Source organism: Dendrobates tinctorius, unplaced genomic scaffold (genome assembly GCF_039654945.1).
Source record: "Dendrobates tinctorius isolate UK_male_01 unplaced genomic scaffold, ASM3965494v1 ptg000054l, whole genome shotgun sequence".
NCBI lineage: Eukaryota > Metazoa > Chordata > Amphibia > Anura > Dendrobatidae > Dendrobates > Dendrobates tinctorius.
Window position 1 is genome coordinate 968159 of NW_027361722.1, and position 17699 is coordinate 985857.

At 53.9% G+C, this 17699-nt stretch overlaps 1 protein-coding gene across 2 annotated transcripts in view; it reads right to left on the reverse strand.

The window, feature by feature from the left end:
- Positions 1–17699, reverse strand: part of GSK3B (glycogen synthase kinase 3 beta) — a 71790-nt gene that overhangs the window by 35935 nt on the left and 18156 nt on the right. For both annotated transcript variants that reach the window (XM_073576969.1, XM_073576971.1), the window contains exon 2: positions 921–1114. In XM_073576969.1, coding sequence (XP_073433070.1) covers positions 921–1114 — 194 coding nt within the window. The remainder of the gene's footprint in view (positions 1–920; positions 1115–17699) is intronic.

The window sequence follows — 17699 nt, forward strand, 5'->3', positions numbered from 1 at the left end:
AGCCAGCCAAGGTCTACTGAGATCGCCAGCGCTGCAATCAGTCCACATCTCCTGAGATCACAAGTGGTGCAGCTAGACCATGTCTCCCGAGATCGCCAACACTGCACTCTATCCACATGTCCTGAGATCACCAGCACTGCAATCAGTCCAGGCCTCCTGAGATCAGGAGCACTGCAATCAGTCCAGGCCTCCTGAGACTGACACAGAGCATTGGGCACAACCAGCGTCCGCTCAGCTGAGCACTGCCCCCACTTCACCCCACCGAGGTGCAGGCCCCAGAGGCGGACATAACAGGCAGGTACATGGCGGCATTTACACAGTTGCCTGTAGGAGCTGCAGCAAAAAATTCAAAAGCCGCTCGTTTTATAATGCAAAGTTAAAAGTCTCCACTTGTAAAATCGATGAAATTCAAGGAAAAAACGTACCACAAAGCCGGTGGTAAAGATGGCAGGCAGATCTGGAGCACAGAGCATCTGAGGAAAGCAGAGTGCCGATATTGTTGGAGGTCACAGAAAAATATACACAATACACAGCAGCGCAGAGCATTTCAGGAGAGCACTGCACTGATTTTGGGGGGCATGGGCATGTTCAGTACAACTACAGTCAAGGAGGAATCAAACAGATATCAATGAGATGGATCCTGTGATCCGGTGTGGACATTTCACATCCGGCCCCCTCCCCACCTGAAGTCACACATTTTTCTTGAAAAGTCAAAAGAAACCCAAAAATGAGAGAGAGAGAGTTTACACCGGTGGCAAGTGCACCATACGGCCACAAACACAGCAAAACCACAGGGATTGTCTATGCACAAGACCTGGTAGTACCTGTAACACTGCGCACTAAGAGGCGGTGTGAAGACCCCACCCAAAATGTGACACCAGACCCCAGAGTAGCAGCGTGACCCACCGGCCCCCACTCACCTTGAACCTCTTGTCCTGTAGAACCTTTTTAATGGCCACCAGCTCGCCTGAGTCGCAGAGTTTGGCCTGGTAGACGACACCGAAAGAGCCATTGCCGATCACCTTGGTGTCCGTGTAGCTGACTTCCTGCTGCCGGTCCGGACCCTGCCCCGGTGTGGCCACCACTGTTGTGACCTTGCTGCCATCTTTGTCTCCTGGAAAAACCAAAACGACACAAGGTGGTTAGTGCCAACGTCAGGAAATGAAGAGCATGAAAGGCGAGCCCGGCCGGCCGCCCACACACAGCCCAGCTCCAAAGAAAGCCCAGCGCCCGCACACAACCCGGCGCCAAAGAAAGCCCAGCGCCAGCACACAACCCGGCGCCAAAGAAAGCCCAGCGCCAGCACACAGCCCGGCGCCAAAGAAAGCCCAGCGCCAGCACACAGCCCGGCGCCAAAGAAAGCCCAGCGCCAGCACACAGCCCGGCTGCCCGTATACAGCCCAGCGCCAAAGAAAGATCAGCGTCAGCACACAGCCCAGGGCCAAAGAAAGCCCAGTGCCAGCACACATCCCGGCCACCAAAGAAAGCCCAGCGCCCGCACACAGCCCGGCACCAAAGAAAGCCCAGCGCCAGCACACAGCCCGGCCGCCAAAGAAAGCCCAGCGCCAGCACACAGCCCGGCCGCCAAAGAAAGCCCAGCGCCAGCACACAGACCGGCCGCCAAAGAAAGCCCAGTGCCAGCACACAGACCGGCCGCCAAAGAAAGCCCAGTGCCAAAGAAAGCCCAGCGCCAGCACACAGCCCGGCCGCCAAAGAAAGCCCAGCGCCAGCACAGCCGCCAAAGAAAGCCCAGCGCCAGCACACAGTCCGGCTGCCAAAGAAAGCCCAGCACCCACACACAGCACAACGCCAAAGAAAGCCCAGCGCCAGTACACAGCCCAGCTGCCAAAGAAAGCCCAGCGCCAGCACACAGCCCGACCGCCAAAGAAAGCCCAGCACTCAAACACAGCCCGACCACCCCTACATAGCCCAGCACCAAAGAAAACCCAGCGCTCGCATACAGCCTGGCCGCCAAAGGAAGCCCAGCGCCTGCACACAGCAGGGCCGCCCACACACAGACCGGCTGCCGAAAAAAGCCCAGCGCTCGCATACAGCCCGTCGCCAAAGAAAGTCCAGCGCCAGCACACAGCCCAGAGCCAAAGAAAGCCCAGCGCCAGCACACACACAGCCCAGCAACAAAGAAAACCTGGCCGCCCGCACACAGCCCAGCGCCCGCACACAGCCCGGCCGCCTAAGAAAGCCCAGCGCCCGCACACAGCCCGGCCGCCCGCACACAGCCCGGTCGCCCGCACACAGCCCGGCCGCCCGCACACAGCCCGGCCGCCCGCACACAGCCCGGCCGCCCGCACACAGCCCGGCCGCCCGCACAGAGCAGGCGATTGGGGAGGGGTTATGTGAAAGGTCAGCCATCCAATGTGCAGCAGTGAATTATGGGATATACAGCAGCTTTTTACCATTAGACTGGTGCAGACCTGGGCTGCAGCTCTGGCTGTGACTGGAGCATGTTGTCACTCAGGAGCTGCGCACCTGCCCCCATACAACGCACTGTATACTTCTGCGTGCATGGTGACCCCGACGCGGAAGTGACATGGTAACGTGTAGACTAGTCCCAGTGATCGGCCGTCAGACCCCGTCAGCCTGCAGAGGAGGTACAGCAGGCTCCATGGGCTCGGTCAATCACAGTGACTGACCGCCGTCTGGCCCAGCTTGGTGCTAATTAGCCGCATATCTGCTTCTTGACACAGCTGGAAAATGCCACAGCACCGCGCCCACCGCTATCCACAATCCATGATGTATGTAAGGGGACATGAAAGGGTTACTAATGGGGGGACCACCTAATTCAAAGCAGAGAACAGAGGAGGGGCGGCCGAAGTGCAGGAGAGCACACAACCACACTGCCTTGAAAAAGTTTTCATACCATATGAACCTTTCCACATTACACCACAAACGTAACTGTATTTTATTGGGATTCTCTGTGATAACACAAAGTAACAAGTATTTGTAATGTGCAAAAGAAATGATACGAGGTGTACTAATTTTGATAAAAATGTAAATCTGAACATTGTGCATTAGTGTTCAGCCCCTTTGTATTCTGATGCCCGGTAATAACATCCTGAATAACCAATCGCCCCCAGAAGTCACATAATTGTGTCCCCCTGGGTGTGATTTCTTCTGAGTATAACTACAGCTACTTGGGCGAAATAGAAAGTGCTATGTGTGATGGAAAATTAACCCTGTACATCACCCTGAAAACACCATCCCCACCGTCACACATGGTGGTGGCAGCAACATGCTTTGGGGAGGCTTTTCTTCAGCGGGGCAGAGAAGCTGGTCAAAGGTGATGGGAAGATGGATGGAGCTAAATACAGTACAATCCTGGAGGAAAACCTGGTAGACGGCAAAAGATGTGAGACTGGGGCTTAGGTGCACCTTCCAGCAGGACAACAACCCTCAACATCCTGCCAAACCAACAATGGGGTGTTTAGATCAGAGCATATTCCTGTATCAGATCGGCGCCGTCACCGTCCAGACCCAAATCACAGAAAACCTGTGACAAGACGTGAAAATTACTGATCACAGACGTCTCCATCCAATATCAATGAGCGAGAGCGAGGGGGCAAAGAGGATGTCACCTGTAGATGTGCAGAGGTGGGGAGACAGACCCCAAAAGACTGCAGAGAAAGCAGGAGAGACAGACCCCAAAAGACTGCAGAGAGAGGTGGAGACAGACCCCAAAAGACTGCAGAGAGAGGAGAGACAGACCCCAAAAGACTGCACAGAAAGGTGGAGAGACAGACCCCAAAAGACTGCAGAGAAAGGTGGAGAGACAGACCCCAAAAGACTGCAGAGAAAGGTGGAGAGACAGGCCCCAAAAGACTGCAGAGAAAGGTGGAGAGACAGACCCCAAAAGACTGCAGAGAAAGGTGGAGAGACAGACCCCAAAAGACTACAGCAGAGAAAGGTGGAGAGACAGACCCCAAAAGACTACAGCAGAGAAAGGTGGAGAGACAGACCCCAAAAGACTACAGCAGAGAAAGGTGGAGAGACAGACCCCAAAAGACTACAGCAGAGAAAGGTGGAGAGACAGGCCCCAAGAGACTGCAGAGAAAGGTGGAGAGACAGACCCCAAAAGACTGCAGAGAAAGGTGGAGAGACAGGCTCCAAAAGACTGCAGAGAAAGGTGGAGAGACAGACCCCTAAAGACTGCAGAGAAAGGTGGAGAGACAGACCCCTAAAGACTGCAGAGAAAGGTGGAGAGACAGACCCCTAAAGACTGCAGAGAAATGTGGGAGAGACAGACCCCAAAAGACTGCAGAGAAAGGTGGGAGAGACAGACCCCAAAAGACTGCAGAGAAAGGTGGAGAGACAGACCCCAAAAGACTACAGCAGAGAAAGGTGGAGAGACAGACCCCAAAAGACTACAGCAGAGAAAGGTGGAGAGACATACCCCAAAAGACTACAGAGAAAGGTGGAGAGACAGACCCCAAAAGACTACAGCAGAGAAAGGTGGAGAGACCGACCCCAAAAGACTACAGCAGAGAAAGGTGGAGAGACAGACCCCAAAAGACTACAGCAGAGAAAGGTGGAGAGACAGACCCCAAAAGACTACAGCAGAGAAAGGTGGTCCTACAAAGTACTGACTATGGGGGGATGGATACTAATGCAAGGCGCAATTGTCAGATTTATACATATAAAATAATTAGTACACCCCGTATCATTTCCTTACTCGTCACTAATACTTGTCACTTTGTGTTATCACAGAAAATCCCAATAAAATACATTTCAATTTGCGGTGTAATGTGAAAAATGTGGAAAAGTTCACGGGGTATGAAGAATTTTTCAAGTCACCACACATTGTGTCAGGAAGAAGTGTAGAGGGTCGTGCTCTTGTCCAGGGCATTTACTGACACATAAGTGAATTTTCAATCAGTATGATCTAATTAATTCCCAAAAAGAGAAGCTCTCGATGGCTGCAGAGATCCCTGACCATTAACGCTATTAGGGTACGTGCACACGCTGCGGATTGGGGTGCAGATTTGGCCGCGCGGAGTTTGTAAAATCTGCCGGTAAATCTGCAGGTCAAAAGACCTGCGGTTGTACCTGCGGATTGCTCTGCGGTTTTGCCCTGTGGTTTTTCATCTCCTCAATGGAGAAGATGGCAAACCGCAGCGGAATCCGCAGAAAGAACTGACATGTCAATTCTTTCTGCGGATTGAAAACCGCAGCAAAACCGAGCGGAAAAATCCGCACCGTCTGCACTGCAGTTTTCGTTTTCCATAGGCTATAAAGGTACTGTACACCGCAGCAAAAACTGCTGCGGTTCCGCAGCGGCCAAATCCGCTGCGGAGCCGCAGCAGAATCCGCAGCGTGAGCACACACCCTTAGATCCCTGCTTGATGTCAGTGAATGAGAACTTGAATTACCATTCACTGACAGCAAGCAGAAGTTGTGAAAATGGTGAAGAGCAGAAACTCAAAGCTGCTGAACTCCTGTGCAAACATCTAATCATCTCTGACCCCGGGAGCCTGCAATCTAATCTCCCTTCTATAGGGGGTCATTCACCTATAATATGAGACTGCTGGAGGAAAGCGAGAGAACACATGAAGAACATGTAACAGCTGAGCTGATGTGGCTGCAGGAGGGGTGTGGAAGAGACCCCACTGCAGGGGTGTAATCAAACTGGTATGTGGACCGTTCCCATCCCCCAACCCAGGCTCCGGAGGGGTCTACACAATCTTTGAATGAAATCAGAGCAAAAGACAATAAAGTGGAACTTGCTGAGAGCATGGGAACACATCGGTAGGGCTGAGAGCTGCGTACACTGAGAAATACTGCCTGCACCAGGGCATACATGCTGGCAGCCACCCCCCTGCACCGGACATACATGCTGGCGGCCGCCCCCTGCACCCGGGCATACATGCTGGCAGCCGCCCCCTGCACACATGCTGGCAGTCGCCCCCTGCACGCGGGCATACATGTTGGCAGCCGCCCCCTGCACCCAGGCGTGTGCACCGGTAACTACTGCGCCCAGTGTATCCAGTGATAAATATATAGATGTACAGGTAAATACCCCCAGCACCCGGGCACATATCGGTACAGAGATCATGTACTTTGCCTTCCATACTGCACCCTGCTGCCATCTCCTCCCCGAGTAAGTAATGCACAGGCAACCAACACAAAGGAAAATGTGACTCCTCACATCAGGTGCTGTCTTCTACTGCTCTGTGGTCCAGTCCTGATGATTGCATGCCCACTATTTGTAGGTACCAACTATTGTTTGCCAGAAACACCCCACAAGATCCGCCGTATACCGAGAACACCTTACAAGACCCGCCGTATACCGAGAACACCTTACAAGACCCGCCGTATACCGAGAATACCTTACAAGACCCGCCGTATACCGAGAACACCTTACAAGACCCGCCGTATACCGAGAACACCTTACAAGACCCGCCGTATACCGAGAACACCTTACAAGACCCGCCGTATACCGAGAACACCTTACAAGACCCGCCGTATACCGAGAACACCTTACAAGACCCGCCGTATACCGAGAACACCTTACAAGACCCGCAGTATAACGAGAACACCTTACAAGAACCGCCGTATACCGAGAACACCTTACAAGACCCGCCGTATACCGAGAACACCTTACAAGACCCGACGTATAACAAAAATACCTTACAAGACCCGCGGTATACCGAGAACACCTTACAAGACCCGACGTATACCGAGAACACCTTACAAGACCTGTTGTATACCGAGAACACTACACAAGACCCGACGTATACCGAAAATACCTTACAAGACCCGCCGTATACCGAGAATACCTTACAAGACCCGACGTATACCGAGAACACCTTACAAGACCCGCCGTATACCGAGAACACCTTACAAGACCCGCCGTATACCGAGAACACCTTACAAGACCCGCCGTATACCGAGAACACCTTACAAGACCCGCCGTATACCGAGAACACCTTACAAGACCCGCCGTATACCGAGAATACCTTACAAGACCCGTTGTATACCGAGAACACTACACAAGACCCGACGTATACCGAAAATACCTTACAAGACCCGCCGTATACCGAGAACACCTTACAAGACCCGACGTATACCGAGAATACCTTACAAGACCCGTTGTATACCGAGAACACTACACAAGACCCGACGTATACCGAGAACACCTTACAAGACCCGCCGTATACCGAGAACACCTTACAAGACCCGCCGTATACCGAGAACACCTTACAAGACCCGCCGTATACCGAGAACACCTTACAAGACCCGACGTATACCGAGAACACCTTACAAGACCCGACGTATACCGAGAACACCTTACAAGACCCGCCGTATACCGAGAACACCTTACAAGACCCGCCGTATACCGAGAACACCTTACAAGAACCGACGTATACCGAGAACACCTTACAAGACCCGCCGTATACCGAGAACACCTTACAAGACCCGACGTATACCGAGAACACCTTACAAGACCCGCAGTATACCGAGAACACCTTACAAGACCCGCCGTATACCGAGAACACCTTACAAGACCCGACGTATACCGAGAACACCTTACAAGACCCGACGTATACCGAGAACACCTTACAAGACCTGACGTATACCGAGAATACCTTACAAGACCTGACGTATACCGAGAACACCTTACAAGACCTGACGTATACCGAGAATACCTTACAAGACCCGCCGTATACCGAGAACACCTTACAAGACCCGCCGTATACCGAGAACACCTTACAAGACCCGACGTATACCGAGAACACCTTACAAGACCCGACGTATACCGAGAACACCTTACAAGACCCGACGTATACCGAGAACACCTTACAAGACCCGACGTATACCGAGAACACCTTACAAGACCCGACGTATACCGAGAATACCTTACAAGACCCGCCGTATACCGAGAACACCTTACAAGACCCGCCGTATACCGAGAACACCTTACAAGACCCGCCGTATACCGAGAACACCTTACAAGACCCGCCGTATACCGAGAATACCTTACAAGACCCGCCATATACTGAGAACACTACACAAGACCTGCCATACACCTGAAACACCACAAAAGAAGCACCATATTATGGAAATACCCCCACAAGACCAGCCGGATACCGGGGACACCCCACAAGACCCACCATATACCAAGGGCACCCCCACAAAACCTACCATATAGCAAAGACACCCCCACAAGACTCGCCATATACCGGGGATACCCCACAAGACCCACTATACACCGGGGAAACCCCCACAAGACTCACCATATACTGGGGACACCCCACAAGACCCACCATATACCGGGGACACCCCACAAGACCCACCATATACCGGGGACACCCTACATGACCCACCATATACCGAGAACACTACATAAGACCCACCATATACCGGGGAATCCCCACAAGACTCGCTGTATATAGGGAACATCTACAAGACCTTCTGCATTCAGGGAACGCCCCACAAGACCTGTCATATACAGTGAGGATAATGAGTATTTTCTCCACTGCCAATTTTGCAGTTTCCCCCCTACACAGAATGGAGAGGTCGGTAACTGTTATCGTAGGTGACTTCACCTGTGAGAGACAGAATCTAACGGTAAAATATAGGAGATCACATTGTAGGATTGTTACATAATTTGCAATTTATAGCATGAAATAAGTATTTAAAACAATAGAAAATCAGAACTTAACATTTTGGCCTAGTAACCTTTGTTTGCAGTTACAGAGGTCGGACGTTTCCTGCACTGAGCGGGGGTCCGGACACAATGACCCTGGAGGTCCCTCCAGCTCTGACATCCTAGGATTGTACGATATAAGACGTACACTGCAATATGAGCAGACACAATGTATTTTCTGGCATTTGGGATATGCCCGGTCCTGTGGATGTCAGCGGCGGACAGGTGCCACATATGGGACCGACATAGCGGCCGGCAGCAGGCGGATCAGTGACATCATCTGCAGATCATCTCACCACATTACAAATCCTGAAGAAGAAATCTCAGCCGACCGCTGCTCAAGAACAAAGTGTCTGCTGTCCGGCCACATTCCTGAGACATCAAACACGCGGCGGTCCTGTGGAAGGAGGAAGGAGAGCGGAGGCTCCGTGTGCGCTGCCAGCATCCTACCATAGAGGTGCACATGGTGACAAGGGCCCCATAACCTGCCACGTGGAGTATGGGGCCCCTTCCTACAGGAGAAGTGACGATGGACTCCACCAAGAGCATACAGAGCAAACCTAAACTCTGCTGAGATCACCTGTGGCCCACGCCTAACACCCGTGTGAGGCTCAGTGGCCATACTAAACACTGGTATGGAGCCACATAGGCGATGCTCCATGGGAAGATCATGCAATCACCATCCATCATAGAGGAGCCCTACAAGACCTCTAGGGACCAGCGAGGAGCCACGGCTGCAGCACGGTGACCTTCTCATGGGCACAGGGGCCGGATGGGGCACCCAGCATACAGTACTGCATGGAGGAAAAACCCTCAGCACCCATTATACGAGACACAATGCCCCAAGCTGTCCCACAGATACTGCTGGAAACAGTCAGCAAGCCTGTGCACCGACACCCACCTAGCAGTCTGAGCTCCTAGAATGGTGACAGTCTAGAGCCCGGTGTGAAGAGAACACTTCCCAGGATCACCAGACCAAGACACTGATCAAGCAGGGAGTACAGGGGCAAGAGATCCAGGGTTGGTGTTGCCCGGAAGCACGGACCAGCAGAGAATACGGGGCAGGCGGCAGGACACTCCGCTACTCGACTGATCGGGTACGACTGACTCCACCGATACCACCTCAGCATGCAGACACCACTAGATCACAGCCAGACATCGCCACACTCCCTGCAGCTTAGAGCTACTACTCCTTGGTATCAGCCATTCCTGGCCGGGTGACCGATGACGGCAGAACTTCCTCTTCTGCTGCATTGCTCAGGGTTGCGCCCTGGACCCGGTGGAGTTTTCATACTTGACCCCAGAGCTAAAGCCGCAGATTACTGGGTAATTTTTAACTGAATTAGTGGAATGATTACCAGTGGGCGAGAGGGAACATATGGGGGGTGGTCATTCTGAAACCACGTCACATGCCCGGGGCTATGCGGGGTCAGACAGGAGTGGGACGAGCGGTGACGCAGCAGGAAGGAAGTCCCAAAAAAATCTCACCACAGCCCTGACAGATGAGACTACTACTCCCATCATTAGCACAGGCTTGTCACAGTGAGCGGTAGTCTACACTAACAAAATGTAAAGGATTTACTTACTAAGCTTCACTTCTGTATACTCATATCATCAGATGAGACCCCCATTACCCTCAGCACGCAGACCCCACACTCCACAGGGGGATCCGCCATCGCCACAGTCACTCGTACAGCAGCAGTATACAGATATATCCACCACTGGCATAAGATCCAGTCCTAGGTAACAGGGATCGGACTGTGCACAGACTGGCAGTAGGTCAGGACAACCTGCTGTTCTCTTATCAGCCATTTCAGATGGAGGAGAGGGTGACAGCAATATTTATTCATAGTATGAAACCTGGGCTCTGGGTGTCACATGCTCTCCAAATAACCCGCCAGGCCCTTCAGAAGCGCCACTTTCCTTGGAGTCATCAGCTCTGCCTGGCACAGAGAATTCCAAGAAATGAGTACAACCCCAAACAGAAAACATCTGCGGAGGAGAGAGTGAGGCTTCACCCGCCTGCGAGAGAGAGCCGGGCAGCAGGGCTTCACCCGCCTGCGAGAGAGAGCCAGGCAGCAGGGCTTCACCCGCCTGCGAGAGCGAGCCAGCCAGCAGGGCTTCACCCGCCTGCGAGAGCGAGCCAGCCAGCAGGGCTTCACCCGCCTGCGAGGAGCGAGCCAACCAGCAGGGCTTCACCCGCCTGCGAGAGCGAGCCAGGCAGCAGGGCTTCACCCGCCTGCGAGAGCGAGCCAGGCAGCAGGGCTTCACCCATCTACAAGAGCCAGCCAACTAGCAGGGCTTCACCGATCTGGCAGCAGGGTGCCAATAAAACCCTGGTCCGTCAGCACAATACAGTCCAGTCATACAATCAGACTGCACCCGGTGATGAATTGGTGTCTGCACTCTAACTACATCCAAGACTGGCTCACTGGGAATAGCAGGATACATGGTCCTGAACCACAGCACATGACCGTATTATTACACCTGCATGGCAGTGCGCTGCATCGCCCCATCGCCCCAATCCACAACAGACCCCGTCTTGGGGTGCGAATATGTGACCTCCAACAGGAAGACGACTCATTTGGGCAGGACCCCAGCAATTGAAAGCACAGTATAAGATCACCCACATGAGGCATCTGCTCAGAGGCTGCCATCTTCTGTCTGGTTGCTAGGGACTGATACAATGTAACATCTGGATGTTTCTATGGTGTTGTCAGGCAGCGAGTGTCATCATATATGAACCTCAGGAGAACGGAGTCAGACAAGATCCCGACTGTTGTGGAGCGGCCGCCGTATTTATGACACGCAGTAAAGCGCTGCCTGCTCCCGCCGCCGTCCTGGTCATCAGACAATTATATAGGAGACACAAAGGTCACCTTCATCAGAGGTAGGAGATGTTAGGGGGAGCGGAGGAGACGGTACGCATCTGTACACCCACAAATACTGCTTATAAAGAGGATCCGGATCTAACTCCACAGGAGTCCATCCCATCTTACCCCGAGGATCATCACTTCATGTCCATCTGACTTTCGTTTGCACACATCAGAGGGGAAAAAAACATGCCCGATTCAAGGAAGACAGTCCGCCTCCGACCTATTTACCTCTGCCCATTGAAAACACTCAGCCGAATCAACCATGCACGTGTATGCCGGGGATGGAAGAAATAATGGTGGACTGCAGCTATCAAAAGTTAAAGCCTGATTTGGGGGAAACTGAGGCTGTTAACAAGTCACAGGCAGTGGGAAGCAATTGTGGATTTTATGAAGGGGTTGCTCAGCAGTTGCAACTGGGACGTAGGAATCAGTTTTCCCAACAAAATGGCGCCACAACCCGACCAACGGTGAGGAGGACTGCATTCACATGGACAGATCTGTGCCGCAGCTTCCTGCACAATCTGGTGGTGGAATTGCACTACTGTGCATCGCTTGTTCGTCAAAACAATTCTTCCCATCCTCCTCTGACCCCATTCAACAGAACAGTTCTTCCCATCCTACTCTGACCCCTTACGGCAGGACAGTTCTTCCTGTCCTCCTCTGACCCCTTTCGGCAGAACAGATCCTCCCGTTCTCTTCTCACCCTTTTAGGCAAAACAGCTCTTCCCATCCTCCTCTGACCCCTTTGGTAAGAACAGATCCTCATGTCCTCCTCTGACCCCTTTCAGCAGAACAGATCCTCCCGTTCTCCTCTGACCCCTTTCGGCAGAACAGATCCTCCCGTTCTCCTCTGACCCCTTTCGGCAGAACAGATCCTCCCGTTCTCCTCTGACCCCTTTCGGCAGAACAGATCCTCCCGTTCTCCTCTGACCCCTTTCGGCAGAACAGATCCTCCCGTTCTCCTCTGACCCCTTTCGGCAGAACAGATCCTCCCGTTCTCCTCTGACCCCTTTCGGCAGAACAGATCCTCCCGTTCTCCTCTGACCCCTTTCGGCAGAACAGATCCTCCCGTTCTCCTCTGACCCCTTTCGGCAGAACAGATCCTCCCGTTCTCCTCTGACCCCTTTCGGCAGAACAGATCCTCCCGTTCTCCTCTGACCCCTTTCGGCAGAACAGATCCTCCCGTTCTCCTCTGACCCCTTTCGGCAGAACAGATCCTCCCGTTCTCCTCTGACCCCTTTCGGCAGAACAGATCCTCCCGTTCTCCTCTGACCCCTTTCGGCAGAACAGATCCTCCCGTTCTCCTCTGACCCCTTTCGGCAGAACAGATCCTCCCGTTCTCCTCTGACCCCTTTCGGCAGAACAGATCCTCCCGTTCTCCTCTGACCCCTTTCGGCAGAACAGATCCTCCCGTTCTCCTCTGACCCCTTTCGGCAGAACAGATCCTCCCGTTCTCCTCTGACCCCTTTCGGCAGAACAGATCCTCCCGTTCTCCTCTGACCCCTTTCGGCAGAACAGATCCTCCCGTTCTCCTCTGACCCCTTTCGGCAGAACAGATCCTCCCGTTCTCCTCTGACCCCTTTCGGCAGAACAGATCCTCCCGTTCTCCTCTGACCCCTTTCGGCAGAACAGATCCTCCCGTTCTCCTCTGACCCCTTTCGGCAGAACAGATCCTCCCGTTCTCCTCTGACCCCTTTCGGCAGAACAGATCCTCCCGTTCTCCTCTGACCCCTTTCGGCAGAACAGATCCTCCCGTTCTCCTCTGACCCCTTTCGGCAGAACAGATCCTCCCGTTCTCCTCTGACCCCTTTCGGCAGAACAGATCCTCCCGTTCTCCTCTGACCCCTTTCGGCAGAACAGATCCTCCCGTTCTCCTCTGACCCCTTTCGGCAGAACAGATCCTCCCGTTCTCCTCTGACCCCTTTCGGCAGAACAGATCCTCCCGTTCTCCTCTGACCCCTTTCGGCAGAACAGATCCTCCCGTTCTCCTCTGACCCCTTTCGGCAGAACAGATCCTCCCGTTCTCCTCTGACCCCTTTCGGCAGAACAGATCCTCCCGTTCTCCTCTGACCCCTTTCGGCAGAACAGATCCTCCCGTTCTCCTCTGACCCCTTTCGGCAGAACAGATCCTCCCGTTCTCCTCTGACCCCTTTCGGCAGAACAGATCCTCCCGTTCTCCTCTGACCCCTTTCGGCAGAACAGATCCTCCCGTTCTCCTCTGACCCCTTTCGGCAGAACAGATCCTCCCGTTCTCCTCTGACCCCTTTCGGCAGAACAGATCCTCCCGTTCTCCTCTGACCCCTTTCGGCAGAACAGATCCTCCCGTTCTCCTCTGACCCCTTTCGGCAGAACAGATCCTCCCGTTCTCCTCTGACCCCTTTCGGCAGAACAGATCCTCCCGTTCTCCTCTGACCCCTTTTGGCAGAACAGATCCTCCCGTTCTCCTCTGACCCCTTTTGGCAGAACAGATCCTCCCGTTCTCCTCTGACCCCTTTTGGCAGAACAGATCCTCCCGTTCTCCTCTGACCCCTTTTGGCAGAACAGATCCTCCCGTTCTCCTCTGACCCCTTTCGGCAGAACAGATCTTCATGTCCTCCTCTGACCCCTTTCAGCAGAACGATTCTTCATTCCCTACTATGACTTTTTTCATGATACCAATTTTTTAAAATCACCGAGGTCACAACAATTTTTGTGACACAGAAGTCCTATGAATCGAACCTTAGAAATGCAGTTATACAAATCCACAGCATAACCCAGGTCTGATGCACATGGTGAAACAGCTGTACTGGCAACAAGTCAGGGGTTCAGTGCTGGTTGGGTAAATTGTGGTGTCTGTCCCTGTCGGGTGCACGTACATCGCGCCGGCCAGCCGCATGATGTAATAACATGGGGGTCACCAATAGGCTGCAAGCCGGACCCTGTGCATCAGACACAGCTGTGTGACTGGCGCCCTATACAAGCCTCATGAGGGTGCATCTACATCTGGCAGTGCCCTCATGAACGGTCGGAGTGTGAGGTGTTGAGTAATGTTTTGCACCAGTGCTACCTGCGCCTTTATCATTTTATTTCCAGTGATGTCTTGTGCACAATTCAATCAACCATAACAATTTTTGTGACTGTGAAGTCCTGTGAATTGAACCACAAAAATGCAACTCTACAAATTCACAGCATAGCCCAGGCCTGATGCACCTGGAGACACGCACCTGTACTGGCAACATGTGCTGCGTACCCACTGGACCTGCTGGTGCACATGTCACAATGACCTCCTTGTTTACAGCCTGACTCACCGCTCAGTGACTGGGTGTGATACGGTGCACATGGGTTACGGATCATCCCGGCTGAGGTCACAGCACTTCACACATTCCTCCGACAGATCGCAGGACAACGCCACCCAGCCACTGTGTGCAGACAAGTGGCAGCCAGCTCAGGTGCCAAACCATGAGCACGACGTGGTGACCAGAACCGGCCACCGTCTATGCTCCACAACCAACCCAACCGAAGGGAGAAGTGTGCTTCCCAAAACGAGGATGCCGAATGCTGGAGGCAATAAGATTGAAAACTCCACGTCCATCACATCCCAACAATTGATCTAGAGCCAAGCCAAGCAGCCTCCTACTACAGCGTCGGCAGCATAGACCAAGAGGATTCCCCCCTTACACCGAGGCCCCCCCCATACACCGAGAGGCCTCCCCCCCATACACCGAGAGGCCTCTCCTCCCCATACACCGAGAGGCCTCCCCCCCATACACCGAGAGGCCTCCCCCCCCATACACCGAGAGGCCTCCCCCCCCATACACCGAGAGGCCTCCCCCCCCCATACACCGAGAGGCCTCCCCCCCCATACACCGAGAGGCCTCCCCCCCCATACACCGAGAGGCCTCCCCCCCCATACACCGAGAGGCCTCCCCCCCCATACACCGAGAGGCCTCCCCCCCATACACCGAGAGGCCTCCCCCCCCATACACCGAGAGGCCTCCCCCCCCCATACACCGAGAGGCCTCCCCCCCATACACCGAGAGGCCTCCCCCCCCATACACCGAGAGGCCTCCCCCCCATACACCGAGAGGCCTCCCCCCCCATACACCGAGAGGCCTCCCCCCATTACACCGAGAGGCCTCCCCCCCATACACCGAGAGGCCTCCCCCCCCATACACCGAGAGGCCTCCCCCCCCATACACCGAGAGGCCTCCCCCCCCATACACCGAGAGGCCTCCCCCCCATACACCGAGAGGCCTCCCCCCCATACACCGAGAGGCCTCCCCCCCATACACCGAGAGGCCTCCTCCTCCTCGTGCGCATTGAGGCCTCCTACTCCACTGACAGCGTATCTTGCGCCTTCAGCAGAACCATGTCCTTTTCATCTTGACAAATGATTCCAGATGCGAGGAGACGCGGTGCAGCATCCTCAGCCGAGCAACCACGTTGTCGCTAATAGTGATGAGTGAAAGTGCTCGGGTATTATCTGAGTAGCTCGGGCGTGCTCGTGTATCATGTGCGAGTAGCTCGGGCGTGCTCGTGTATCATGTGCGAGTAGCTCGGGCGTGCTCGTGTATCAAGTGCAAGTAGCTCGGGCGTGCTCGTGTATCAAGTGCGAGTAGCTCGGGCGTGCTCGTGTATTATGTGCGAGTAGCTCGGGCGTGCTCGTGTATTATGTGCGAGTAGCTCGGGCGTGCTCGTGTATTATGTGCGAGTAGCTCGGGCGTGCTCGTGTATCATGTGCGAGTAGCTCGGGCGTGCTCGTGTATCAAGTGCGAGTAGCTCGGGCGTGCTCGTGTATCAAGTGCGAGTAGCTCGGGCGTGCTTGTGTATCACGTGCGAGTAGCTCGGGCGTGCTCGTGTATCAAGTGCGAGTAGCTCGGGCGTGCTCGTGTATCACGTGCGAGTAGCTCGGGTGTGCTCGTGTATCATGTGCGAGTAGCTCGGGCGTGCTCGTGTATTATGTGCGAGTAGCTCGGGTGTGCTCGTGTATCAAGTGCGAGTAGCTCGGGCGTGCTCGTGTATTATGTGCGAGTAGCTCGGGCGTGCTCGTGTATCATGTGCGAGTAGCTCGGGCGTGCTCGTGTATCAAGTGCGAGTAGCTCGGGCGTGCTCGTGTATCATGTGCGAGTAGCTCGGGCGTGCTCGTGTATCACGTGCGAGTAGCTCGGGTGTGCTCGTGTATCATGTGCGAGTAGCTCGGGCGTGCTCGTGTATTATGTTATAGGATATAGGAGCACGCCCCAGATACTCGCAGGGGCTCGGACATAATATACAAGATACTCTGATAACACCCGAGCACAAGGCCTTATCCGATCACGTTCGCTCATCATTAATTATTCACTTTTACTTCATTTAAGATCCAGAAAGGCCTCCTGGCCTCTACTCTGGCCTCCTCACCCCTTCATTAATGCGTGAGGCACAAGTATCAGCAGAAAAGTTGGGCAATTAAAGAAGTTGACCCTGCACCCATGGACAAGGTCACCACAGAAGAGACAGTCTGCCTCCTCCGGGGTTGTAGATTGGGATCACAGACCCAGAAGCCTGGTGATAACAGCACCCCAATAATGGGGAAATACAACCCTCGGGTTCTCCCCAGCTCCATATGTGACCAGCACCCTCACAGGGCGACTACACGGAGGCTGACTCTGCGTCCTCCTCTGACCTGGAGGCAGGGGTACGAGAGGCTGCCGGTGACATGCACTCAGTGGAGGGGTCCGGTCATTGGCCTGCGTGAACCTTATCACACAGTTCTGAGTACGGGGGAGGCGGATTACACAGGACCACAGATTGGGGGGGGGGGGGGTAACGGGAACCACTGCTTCTGTAGTTCTGGTGGGAGGACCTGGTGGTGGTCTTCTCTGAGGGGGAGCCCGCACCCCTCCTAAAAAGCACAAAAGGGAATAACAGGAAGTCCATTCACTGGGACGCAGATGATCAGCCAGATTACTAACTAGCCCTTCACATAAACCTCCCAGCTCAGCCACCGACTGTATTTGTGCCAAGAGACCCCACTTTTCTAATCCACTAGAGCAGCAGAACTGACGGGACAAACCAAACCGACTACAATGGGGTCTGCCGGGTTACAGAGGTTTTCTGTGATGGAGCCGACAGCACAGATGTGAACAAAGCTCCACACGACAATAGATGTGCAGGTTCATGGTGGGCCGCTCCGCGTCCTCTGC